Source organism: Monodelphis domestica, chromosome 6 (assembly GCF_027887165.1).
Source record: "Monodelphis domestica isolate mMonDom1 chromosome 6, mMonDom1.pri, whole genome shotgun sequence".
NCBI lineage: Eukaryota > Metazoa > Chordata > Mammalia > Didelphimorphia > Didelphidae > Monodelphis > Monodelphis domestica.
Window position 1 is genome coordinate 211,859,575 of NC_077232.1, and position 13,525 is coordinate 211,873,099.

General features: G+C 39.5%; 1 protein-coding gene across 8 annotated transcripts in view; it reads right to left on the bottom strand.

The window, feature by feature from the left end:
• Positions 1–13,525, bottom strand: part of LOC100031005 (kynurenine/alpha-aminoadipate aminotransferase, mitochondrial-like) — a 59,208-nt gene that overhangs the window by 45,444 nt on the left and 239 nt on the right. For 4 of the 8 annotated variants that reach the window (XR_008912960.1, XR_008912959.1, XR_008912961.1 and 1 more), the window contains exons 1-3: positions 13,117–13,248; positions 12,129–12,244; positions 3,230–3,398 (exon numbers count right to left, since the gene is read on the bottom strand). Coding sequence is in view for 5 of the 8 variants with exons in the window: in XM_056802904.1 (XP_056658882.1) it covers positions 3,230–3,398; positions 12,129–12,195 (236 nt within the window). In the remaining 3 variants the exon portion in view is untranslated. Of the gene's footprint in view, positions 1–3,206; positions 3,399–12,128; positions 12,245–13,116; positions 13,370–13,525 lie in introns of those variants that run through there. The other 4 variants (XM_056802906.1, XM_056802907.1, XM_056802905.1 and 1 more) reach the window with 4 other exon arrangements.

The following is a 13,525-nucleotide window of genomic DNA, read 5'->3' on the forward strand; positions in this document are numbered from 1 at the left end:
ATGTAGAAGTCTCCAGAAAGCCTATTGTATCCTTTGGCACACCTGGTCCAAAGAAGTGCTGGAAATGGAAAGGCAGTTAACAATGGCCCTGTGGTGGGTAACAGATCCTCTCAAGAGTCTTCTGCTGCTGTATCCTCATTCTCAAACACTTAACTTCCCCCTGCCCTCACATATATGAAAATAACACCAATATTTTAGCTATCTTGAATAAAATCACAGGGTCTTAGATTCAATGCTAGAAAAGGCTTTAAAGGTCATCTAATCTGACACCCTCATTTTTCAGATGAAGAAAATGAGACTCAGAGAAATTAAATGGTTTTCCTAAAGTGACCTGACAGAACAAGGAACCAAAGGAGGTTCTCTGACATCAAATCCAGTGTGCCGTCCATGTTACTACTTTGCTTCCCAATTATGCCCCAGGGCCAACCATCAAAGAAAGTCCAAAGAACTTAAAACAATGAAGTGTGGGACTATAGAAAGACATAAAAGTAGGCAGGGAATATGAAAGAGAGAGAGTCCAGTAAGCTAGGAAGGACAGAATTAGAAGGGAAGGAAAAGCAGGCTACTTTAATGAAAGAAGACAACTTCTTTCTCCTATCTATCACACAAGGTCTATCACACTTGTTTGTTGCTTCCAACTCATTACTGAAAATTATTCACACGTAGCTTTTGAAGACATTAAATGTACTCTGACTTGGTCTGGACATCAGCTTATCAGATGATGGTCTGATGTCATCTTAACACCAAGTAGTAGACTCTTTCCCTCCTCACATTCTGAGGATGACAGGACTTGAGGCAAAAAGGAGTTCAGGGACCATCTAGTCCAGTTCTCTTTTGCAGATGAAGAAACTAAGTAACAGTGCCCAAACTACCACACAAGTAGTAACTGTTGGAAGCAGGAAACTTATTCTTATATTTCAGTGCAGATTAAAATATTCCTTTTTTTCTTAAGTACATGTGACATCTTTTTATGATTAAAAAAAAAGCAAAATAAAATAACTTTTGGTATATTTTCTTTTGTCCATACCAAGGCTTTTAATGGTATGAGAACCCTATAGATTAGTAAAAGCTTATAGCCTTAAAGAATTAGCTTGGGGAAAAAAAAAGAATAGTTTGGGACAGTGAGAGATTAAAACATGACTTGCTCAGGATCATACAGTCAGTTTGTGTCATGGGCATAATTTGAATTTACGTTTCTATGACCCCTAAAGTGGCTTTCTATCAACTATATAATGTCACTGTGTTTTTTAGGCCAAAAAACAGGGACTCCATCAATTTCTAATAGGTTATGTTTTCTAGATTTGAGATCTTTCTTGTGGCTCTCTTAAATACCAACATATCCACCACTTACAAATCTAGTGTGCCAAAGAAATATCTGTTTTTAGTGATTAGTAAAGAGATGGCATGACTTTAAGTGCCTGCTTACAAGATTTTGTCTAAGTTCAAAATGCCCTCAGCTTTTCCAATAACTACATGTTAGGATAAATCACACAAATGGTTCATTTACTATAAGAAACCTCAAACTGGGCTGAATAGAAATGTCATTTTAAAAATAGATAGCTACAATTCCACTTGTACTAAATAAATATCATTTTAATGAGTACTCAGTGACCATAAATGGAACACACAAGTCTAGACTATGAACAAACATTTCCATTAGAAAATTTAGAATTAGAATAATTTCAATGAAAATAAGGACCAAAGATGATCTTAATCATTTTTGCATTACCCACAACACTTGGCAATGCCTTCAATAAATAATTAGATGAATGAATGAATGAGACCATGTGAGATTTATGAACTCCTGGAAGGCAGGCTTTTAAAAAAATTCCTTTGAACCATTAACACACAGCACAGTGACTGGCACATGGAAAACACTTAAAAAAATATCTGTTGTCTTGCTGTGTGTGCATGTTTAATACATATGTCTATATCTAGACATATATATACACACACTATATACCAATGATGGCACACTTACAGGCTGGGTGTCAAAGATGGCACACAGAGTGATCTCTGTGGGTATGTGGCCTCCTCCACCCCCACCCCAGTTTGTTACTAGAAAGGCAGAGGGACTTGGGCAGAGCTGCTCCTTCCTCCTCTCCACCATGCTTGACATTTTTTCACATAACACCCGTCCCTCTGCCCAGCAGCCCAATAGGAGCGTATAGGGGGTAAGATGGGCAGCTCACAGGCAGCCGAGCTGGAGGGGGGAGAGCACTAGGGATACTCCCCTCCCCCTCTCTACACTCACTGAGGACATTCCTCACCTCACTAGCCCTTCCGCCCAGCAGCCCAATGGGAACACTTTTTCCTTCCACTGTGTGGGGTAAGGGGGGGGGGCAGGGGGTACCCTGTGCATATAGTATATAGACTCTGCATGGTCCTGGGACAAGTCACTTCTTAATGCTTAAGTTCCCAAAGAAAGTGCTGACTTTCATTAGTAAGGAGAATTTTCTCAGGGGGAGTTACTATCCCAGGAAAATCAAATCTACTTCTATCTGTATATGTATATGCATATGTGTATGTGGTTATATACTTTGTATTTTATATTTACTTCAAATTATATTTTTATTTATTTATGTATAAGTGAAGACCTGAGTGCAAATCCAGTCTCAAGACACCAGTTGTGTGATCCTAGGTAGGTCATATTAAAATGGAGAAAATAATAGCACCTACCTTGCAGGGTTGCTGAGAGACGATAAAAATTGTAATGTGCTTAGCACAGTGTCTGGTACATAGTAAGTGCTATTTAAATATTAACTGCTACTATTATTATTTGTTTTCCCTCCACCCCATCCCACCCCCCCAATAGTACAGTTTTCTGAGCTCTGGAGTTCTAGTACCCAACACATAGTAGGTGTTCAAATCCCTGCAGTATTGCATTTACTTCTGGATTCCAAAGCAGTGCCACTGTGCCTACGGAGCAGGAGTATTACTTTGGTATAGTGGATTTCAGAACTCACTGGTGTGAGTCCTCCCTCTACTGGTGTACACTGAAACTTACCCATGCTATGAGAACTCAGCTTTTACTATTGTTTTCTAAGAATCTTTCCATTGCTAGTATTTTCCCCTCTGCTTCTGTTTCCCCAATTCTCCAATTGGACCTAGATTGAAAGCTCTCTTAGAAAATATTGTCATTAAATCTGCTAAGCACAGAACTTACTGTGTTTCTGATACTCTGGAAAATTAGGACAGAAAGTTACCATGTCATCTTTTTGATAGCTACCCTGCTGAGGCAGAATATTGAAGCGCTCTCTTCATTAAATCTTCCCCAAATTCAATGGCAGTTCCATCGTCTATGGTGATCTTTGCGGTCTTAAAGGGGAAAGTGTTAGGATTTGGAGCTCCTCCAGCCAAGGAAATGAGAGATGGTGGTGATTTCTGCATCAGTTCAGCTAGAGGAAATATGGAGAGGGGTTAAATAACAAAAAAAACCCCAACAAAAACCCTTCATTCAAGCTGTCACTTTTCAACAAGGAAAGCACACGATGTGTTATAGTCTATAAAAAATGTCTCTTTCCCTCTTCAAGACACAGAATGCTGAAAATTTTCATCTTACTTTGATATATAACAAGACCCACAATTTCATTGGAAAGGGTGATTTTTTTTCACCAAAGCTGAATGAGATTCCTCTATCCTTTGGGAATAGAATAGTGAAGATATCTGGGTTTGAATCCCTCCATAACAATGTGTGACTGTGCAAGTCACTTCTCCTGTCATATCTATGTGTCTCAGTTTCCTTATCAGTACCCACAGAAGTTCTGTCTCTTGACTGAAAAATCTAGTTCTTATTTCATGGAGCTGTTGTAAGGATCAAATGAGACTGCACTGGTCAAATGCTAAATAATGCATTATTAGGTGGTCTTCAAGAATGGCCAATACTCTCAGCTTATCAATGAAATAATTGTGATCTGAAAACCTCTTACTGGATGACCTTTACTTATTTATTTATTTTTTAAATTTTATTCAATTAGTCAATTTAGAAATTAGTCAATTTAGAACATTTTTCCCCTGGTTACAAGAATCAGTTCCTTCCCTCCCCTCCCCCCACTCCCTCCTGTAGCTGACAGGCAATTCCACTGGGTATTATATGTGTCTTTGATCAAAATCTATTTCCATATTGTTATGTTTGCACTAGGGTGATCGTTTAGAGTCTATATTATATCCCCAATCATATCCCCATCGACCCATGTGATCAAGCAGTTGTTTTTCTTCTCCCACAGTTCTTTCTCTGGATATGGATAGTGTTCTTTCTCATAAGTCCCTCAGAATTGTCCTGGATCATTGTATTGCTGCTAGTAGAGAAGTCCATTACATTCGATTATACCACAGTGTACAATGTTCTCCTAGTTCTGCTCCTCTCACTCTGCATCAATTCCTGGAGGTCATTCCATGTCACATGGAATTCCTCCAGCTTATTATTTCTTTGAGCACAATAATATTTCATAACATATACCACAGTTTGTTCAGCCATTCTCCAATTGAAGGGTATCCCCTCATTTTCCAATTTTTTTTTCCACTACAAAGAACGCAGCTGTGAATATTCTTATGCAAGTCTTTTTCCTTATTATCTCTTTGGGGTATAAACCCAGCAGTGCTATGGCTGGGTGAAAGGGCAGACAGTCTTTTAGTGCCCTTTGGGTATAGTTCCAAATTCTGGCTGACACTTTTGAACCTCTCCACTAACTCAAACACTACTGCTTAGATGAGGCCTTTTCTGATCTCCGCAAGTTATTAGATCTCTCTGTCTTGAAATTATTTTGTATAGCTCTTTAGTTTTTAGTTTATTTTTAATTTATATTTTATTTTCTTATTGTATACAAAGGATCATAGATCAAGAGCTGGAAGGAATATTAAAAGTCATGTAATTGAAGATGGCGGCTTAGAGAAAGCTAAAGTTCAGATCTCCGGAAAACCCTTCCCGACCAATCTCAAACTAGAAGCTCCTAAGGCGCCGAAATTCAAAACGATCAACAGCACAGACCCTGGGAACCCTCCTCCTGGACCTGGACCCGGTTCAAAAGGTACGGCTCCCCTTAAAAGCCAGAACCCGAGATCCCTCGGACCTCAGGGGTAGGAGCGCAGAGTCCAAGGCTCCCGGAAGCGGCAGCCGCCGGGCTCAGAGAGCAGGGTCTGAGGAACAACAACCCTCAGGGTCTTCTACCCAAGTCCCAGTCCGGGTGAAAGTTACTGCCTGGGGCTTCCGCTGCAGAGAGCCTGTCGGTCTGGGTGAAAGTTACTGCCTGGGGCCTCCGCTGCAAAGAGCTGGTCGATCCGGGTGAAAGTTACTGCCTGGGGCCTCCGCTGCAGAGAGCTGGTCTAAACAACAGCAACCCTCAGGGCGGGCAAGACAGCCTCACGGGCTGGATCCTGCTATCCAAGTCTCAGTGAAAGTCTGTGCTCTCGGAGCTTGGGGAAGCGGCAGCCCATCCCCCCGCAGGCCAACGAAACAGCCTCACGGCCAGGGATTCTGAAGGCAACTTCCGGAAATCGAGCCAGGGGGAGAGTGTGGCCTCGTGGTCCGACCCTTCCATTCCAGTTCCAGTGAGGCATATTCAGTTTAACCCAGGGAAAGCTCATAGAACCAACATCTGCCCAAGACTAAAGCCTCTGATCACCAGACAAAGACAAGAAAAGCCAATCCTCCACGTTCAGAGATGACAAACTCCACAGAAGCACAGAAGCCCCAAAATACCAAGAAAAATAAGAAGAAAGGGGCGACTCTGGACACATTCTATGGAGCCAAAATACAAAATACAGAGCAGATAGAAGAAGATATACAAGAAAATTCTCCAAAATCTTCCAAAGGAAATAGAAACTCTCCACAAACCCATGAAGAATTTGAATCAGAAAGGACCAAAAAGATGGAAGCCCTCTGGGAGGAAAAGTGGGAAATGATGCAAAAGAAATTCACGCATCTACAAAACCAGTTTGACCAAACTGTAAAAGAAAACCAGGCTTTAAAGCAAGAACTAATAAAGCAAAGCCAAAACACCAAGAAATTAGAAGAGAACATAAAATATCTCACCGACAAGGTGATAGATCTGGAAAACAGGGGGAGAAGAGAAAATTTAAGAATAATTGGACTCCCAGAAAAGCCAGAAATAAACACCAAACTGGACATGGTGATACAAGATATAATCAAAGAAAATTGCCCAGAGATTCTAGAACAAGGGGGCAATACATCCACTGACAGAGCTCACAGAACACCTTCTACACTAAACCCCCAAAAGACAACTCCCAGGAATGTAATTGCCAAATTCCAAAGCTATCAAACAAAAGAAAAAATCCTACAGGAAGCCAGAAAAAGACAATTTAGATATAAAGGAATGCCAATCAGGGTCACACAAGACCTTGCAAGTTCTACGCTGAATGATCGTAAGGCATGGAACATGATCTTCAGAAAGGCAAGAGAGCTGGGTCTCCAACCAAGAATCAGCTACCCAGCAAAACTGACTATATACTTCCAAGGGAAAGTATGGGCATTCAACAAAATAGAAGACTTCCAACTTTTTGCAAAGAAAAGACCAGAGCTCTGTGGAAAGTTTGATACCGAAAATCAAAGAGCAAGGAATACCTGAAAAGGTAAATATTAAGGAAAGGGGAAAAATGTTATCTTCTTTTACTCAAACTCTCTTCTATAAGGACTACATTTATATCAACCTATGTATACTAATATGTGGGGAAAATGTAATGTATAAATAGGGGATAAAGAAAGACCAAATAGAATAATGGTTCTCACACAAAGATTCACAGGGGAAGGGGAGGGGAAGAAAACTCCTATAAGAAGGAGAGGAAGAGGGGGGGGGGGTTTACTTAAACCTCAATCTCAGGGAAATCAACTCTGAGAGGGAAAAACATCCAGATCCATTGGGATCTTGAATTCTATCTTACCCAACAAGGGTAAGGAGAAGGGAAAACCAAGGGGGGGAGGGGGAGAGGGAGAACAAAAAGGGAGGGAAAGAGAGGGGGGAGGGGGAGGGAACAAAAAGGGAGGGACTAAAAAGGGAAACATCAAGGGAGGGGACAAGGGGGACTGATTCAAAGTAAATCACTGGACTAAAAGGTAGAGCCGAAGAAGAAAAGGTTAGAATTAGGGAAGGCAATCAAAATGCCAGGGAGTCCACAAATGACAATCATAACTTTGAACGTGAATGGGATGAACTCACCCATAAAACGTAGACGAATAGCAGAATGGATTAGAATCCAAAACCCTACCATATGTTGTCTTCAAGAAACACACATGAGGCGGGTTGACACCCACAAGGTCAGAATTAAAGGATGGAGTAAGACCTTCTGGGCCTCAACTGATAGAAAGAAGGCAGGAGTGGTAATCATGATATCTGATAAAGCCAATGCAAAAATAGACCTGATCAAAAGGGATAGGGAAGGTAATTATATTTTGTTAAAAGGGACTCTAGACAATGAGGAAATATCATTAATCAACATGTATGCACCAAATAATATAGCACCCAAATTTCTAATGGAGAAACTAGGAGAATTGAAGGAAGAAATAGACAATAAAACCATACTAGTGGGAGACTTAAACCAACCATTATCAAATTTAGATAAATCAAATCAAAAAATAAATAAGAAAGAGGTAAAAGAAGTGAATGAAATCTTAGAAAAATTAGAATTAATAGACATATGGAGAAAAATAAATAGGGATAAAAAGGAATACACCTTCTTCTCAGCACCACATGGCACATTCACAAAAATTGACCATACATTAGGTCACAGAAACATAGCACACAAATGCAAAAAAGCAGAAATAATGAATGCAGCCTTCTCAGATCACAAGGCAATAAAAATAATGATTAGTAATGGTACATGGAAAACCAAATCTAAAACCAATTGGAAATTAAACAATATGATACTCCAAAACCGTTTAGCTAAAGAAGAAATCATAGAAACAATTAATAATTTCATCAAGGAAAATGACAATGGCGAAACATCCTTTCAAACCTTTTGGGATGCAGCCAAAGTGGTAATCAGAGGCAAATTCATATCCCTGAAAGCTCATATCAACAAACAAGGGAGAGCAGAGATCAATCAATTGGAAATGCAATTGAAAAAACTCGAAAGCGATCAAATTAAAAACCCCCAGCAGAAAACCAAATTAGAAATCCTAAAAATTAAGGGAGAAATTAATAAAATCGAAAGTGATAGAACTATTGATTTAATAAATAAGACAAGAAGCTGGTACTTTGAAAAAACAAACAAAATAGACAAAGTACTGGTCAATCTAATTAAAAAAAGGAAGGAAGAAAAGCAAATTCACAGCATTAAAGATGAAAAGGGGGACAGCACCTCCAATGAGGAGGAAATTAAGGCAATCATTAGAAATTACTTTGCCCAATTATATGGCAATAAATACACCAATTTAGGAGAAATGGATGAATATATACAAAAATACAAACTGCCTAGACTAACAGAAGAGGAAATAGAATTCTTAAATAATCCCATATCAGAAATTGAAATCCATCAAGCCATCAAAGAACTTCCTAAGAAAAAATCCCCAGGGCCTGATGGATTCACCTGTGAATTCTATCAAACATTCAGAGAACAGTTAACCCCAATACTATACAAACTATTTGACATAATAAGCAAAGAGGGAGTTCTACCAAACTCCTTTTACGACACAAACATGGTACTGATTCCAAAACCAGGCAGGTCAAAAACAGAGAAAGAAAACTATAGACCAATCTCCCTAATGAATATAGATGCAAAAATTTTAAATAGGATACTAGCAAAAAGACTCCAGCAAGTGATCAGAAGGACCATTCACCATGATCAAGTAGGATTCATACCAGGGATGCAGGGCTGGTTCAACATTAGGAAAACCATCCACATAATTGACCACATCAACAAGCAAACTAGCAAGAACCACATGATTATCTCAATAGATGCAGAAAAAGCCTTTGATAAAATACAACACCCATTCCTATTAAAAACACTAGAAAGCATAGGAATAGAAGGGTCATTCCTAAAAATAATAAACAGTATATATCTAAAACCAACAGCTAATATCATCTGCAATGGGGATAAACTAGATGCATTCCCAATAAGATCAGGAGTGAAACAAGGATGCCCATTATCACCTCTACTATTTGACATTGTACTAGAAACACTAGCAGTAGCAATTAGAGAAGATAAAGAAATTGAAGGCATCAGAATAGGCAAGGAGGAGACCAAGTTATCACTCTTTGCGGATGACATGATGGTCTACTTAAAGAATCCTAGAGATTCAACCAAAAAGCTAATTGAAATAATCAACAACTTTAGCAAAGTTGCAGGATACAAAATAAACCCACATAAATCATCAGCTTTTCTATATATCTCCAACACAGCTCAGCAGCAAGAACTAGAAAGAGAAATCCCATTCAAAATCACCTTAGACAAAATAAAATACCTAGGAATCTATCTCCCAAGACAAACACAGGAACTATATGAACACAACTACAAAACACTCGCCACACAACTAAAACTAGACTTGAACAATTGGAAAAACATTAACTGCTCATGGATAGGACGAGCCAATATAATAAAAATGACCATCCTACCCAAACTTATTTATCTATTTAGTGCCATACCCATTGAACTACCAAAATACTTCTTCACTGATTTAGAAAAAACCATAACAAAGTTCATTTGGAAGAACAAAAGATCAAGGATATCCAGGGAAATAATGAAAAAAAAACACATATGATGGGGGCCTTGCAGTCCCAGACCTCAAACTATATTACAAAGCAGCAGTCATCAAAACAATTTGGTACTGGCTAAGAAACAGAAAGGAAGATCAGTGGAATAGACTGGGGGAAAACGACCTCAGCAAGACAGTATACGATAAACCCAAAGATCCCAGCTTTTGGGACAAAAATCCACTATTCGATAAAAACTGCTGGGAAAATTGGAAGACAGTGTGGGAGAGACTAGGAATAGATCAACACCTCACACCCTACACCAAGATAAATTCAAAATGGGTGAGTGACTTAAACATAAAGAAGGAAACCATAAGTAAATTGGGTAAACACAGAATAGTATACATGTCAGACCTTTGGGAGGGGAAAGGCTTTAAAACCAAGCAAGATATAGAAAGAATCACAAAATCTAAAATAAATAATTTTGACTACATCAAACTAAAAAGCTTTTGTACAAACAAAACCAATATAACTAAAATCAGAAGGGAAACAACAAATTGGGAAAAAATCTTCATAGAAACCTCTGACAAAGGTTTAATTACTCATATTTATAATGAGCTAAATCAATTGTACAAAAAATCAAGCCATTCTCCAATTGATAAATGGGCAAGGGAAATGGATAGGCAGTTCTCAGATAAAGAAATCAAAACTATTAACAAGCACATGAAGAAGTGTTCTACATCTCTTATAATCAGAGAGATGCAAATCAAAACAACTCTGAGGTATCACCTCACACCTAGCAGATTGGCTAACATAACAGCAAAGGAAAGTAATGAATGCTGGAGGGGATGTGGCAAAGTAGGGACATTAATTCATTGCTGGTGGAGTTGTGAACTGATCCAACCATTCTGGAGGGCAATTTGGAACTATGCCCAAAGGGCGACAAAAGAATATCTACCCTTTGACCCAGCCATAGCACTGCTGGGTCTGTACCCCAAAGAGATAATGGACACAAAGACTTGTACAAAAATATTCATAGCTGCGCTCTTTGTGGTGGCCCAAAACTGGAAAACGAGGGGATGCCCATCAATTGGGGAATGGCTGAACAAACTGTGGTATATGTTGGTGATGGAATACTATTGTGCTCAAAGGAATAATAAAGTGGAGAAGTTCCATGGAGACTGGAACAACCTCCAGGAAGTGATGCAGAGTGAGAGGAGCAGAACCAGGAGAACATTGTACACAGAGACTAATACACTGTGGTATCATCGAACGTAATGGACTTCTCCATTAGTGGCGGTGTAATGTCCCTGAACAACTTTCAGGGATCCAGGAGAAAAAAAAACACCATTCATAAGCAAAGGATAAACTATGGGAGTGGAAACACCGAGAAAAAGCAACTGCCTGAATACAGAGGTTGAGGGGACATGAGAGAGGATAGACTTTAAATGAACACTCTAATGCAAATACTATCAACAAAGCAATGGGTTCAAATCAAGAAAACATCTAATGCCCAGTGGACTTACGCGTCGGCTATGGGGGGTGGGGGGGAGGAAAAGAAAATGATCTATGTCTTTAACGAATAATGCTTGGAAATGATCAAATAAAATATATTAAAAAAAAAAAGTCATGTAATTAAAATCTTTCACTTTCTAGATGGAGCAAATGAGGCCTATGGAGTTTAAGTAATTTGTATAAGGTCATACAGGCAGTATGACATTTTTTAAAAAACCCTTTCTTTCTTAGTAACAACTCTAAGATAGAAGGACAAGGAGTTGGCAATTGGGATTGGGAGTTGTGACAGAGTCACTAAGGTAGGAAGTGTCTGAGGCCACATTTGAACCTAGGTCCTCTTGACTCTAAGCCTGGTGTTTTTATCCATTTTGCCACCCAGCTACCCCTGCAGTGTGATATTTTGTTTCCTCTCAGAAGATACAATTTCCTCAAAAACAGGCACTTTTTTATTTTTTTATTTCCTGTGCCTAGAGCATTGCCAGTGTAGTATTTATTTTGTAACAAACCTTTCTGCCAGTAATGTCTTATTGACCTAATTTGTTTTCCCCTACCCTCTTTCTAAAGATGTGGAATTACAAGTGGGTGACCTACATAAATGTTCACAGCAGAGATCAGGAAGAGAAATAAAGGTCTGAGATAACCAATACATAATCAAGGCCACTGAATAATTAAGACTTGAAGGGGGCAGTTGAGTAGCTCAGTGGATTGAGAGCCAGACCCAGAGATGGGAGGTCCTAGGTTCAAATCTGGCCTCAGACACTTCCTAGCTGTGTTACCCTGGGCAAGTTACTTAACCCCCATTGCCTAGCCCTTACCACTCTTCTGCCTTGGAACTAATACCAAAATATTGATTCCAAGACAGAAGGTAAGGATTAAAAAAAAAAAGACTTGAATGTATTTGTCCAGTTGTCAGAAACACTAGTGGAAAACATCTGATAACAAACAAAGTAAAAAAATCACCATACTCACTCAGGAGCCTTATTGGAGATGGCTTTCTTGCTGCACTGACTGCTGTGATGAATCGGGTGTAATTCATGTTTGTTAGGATGATTGGAAATGACAGTCCTTTTCTTCAGTGTTCAGGCCTAGAAAATGAAACAGCGAATTTCCAGTACAATAATGTCAAGTTAGGCCCCAAACTTTATTCTGCATATATATAGTTGCTTGTCTACTCAATTTGGTTTGGTGAAATAGCAACTGATAATTAATCCTTTTATAGTATTTTTTATAAACTCTAGAGTACGAGAAGCAGTAGAAGGTTTGACTCCTAAATGATGGAGGAAGGAGGCAACACATGATCTCTCAGAGAAGGTGCCCTTAACCTGTGTATGTGATGGAGCCATTGCTGGTCTAATGAAGCCCATGTATTCATTCTTTGCGTAACATTTTTAAAAGCATGAAATAAAATACGTGGAATTACAAGGTAGAAAATTTTACAAAGTTATTTTAAATTATTTAAGAATTATCGAGTTATTTATTAAACATCAACGTTATTATTAATAATCACTGCTAGCATTTTTTAAAGTTTGCAAAGCAATTTATGTACATTGAACTCTCATGACAACTTTGGGAAGTAGGTGTTATTATTAGCACCATTTTACAGTTGAAGAAACTGAAGCAGAGTTAAGTGATTTATCCAGGGTCACAAAACTAGTAAACATTTGTCACATTTTAAACTCAGATCTTCCTGACTCCAAGTCCAAAACTGAAAGGAACCTCCTCCCCTCTCCCCCCCAAAACCTAAGCCAGATTATAACCATTGTTTTACAGTCTGTATGAGAACTGTGAATACAGTGGCCAACCTCAGCTAGTGGCAAGGTACCAAGTGGGGCTGTATTTAGAATATCATTGGATATGGGTTTGAATCCTGATTCTGCCACTTAGTACTTAGAGTGACCTCTGGCAAGTCATTTCAGGTCCCTGAGTCTTAGCTTCCCCAAATGTAAAACATACTCACAGCCCCGCTCATGTAAGTCTACTTCAATCCAGAACAAGCATTTATTAAACTCCTACTATATACCAACATTGTGCTAAGTCCTGGGGATACAAAGGCATTCCTGTCCTCACAGACCAATGGGGGGAGACGATACTGAACCTTGGACAAATCCAAATGTCTATTCTGGACTGGCTGAAAGAGCGGGGGAGGCGGGGATGGAGAGGGAATTTCGGGTTTTCGGAACCAACCAGATTGGCCCCATGGCTTCCAGCCCCTTCCTTTGGCCCCGCCCGCAGCACGCCTCTCGGAAGGACCCACCACACTCTGTCTCGCCCCCGCCTTCGGCCAATAGCATGCTGCTCTGGGTTCCCCGCCCCCTCACGCAGCCACGTGCTAGAGGAATATGGCGTCGCCTTGATGTTGAATGACT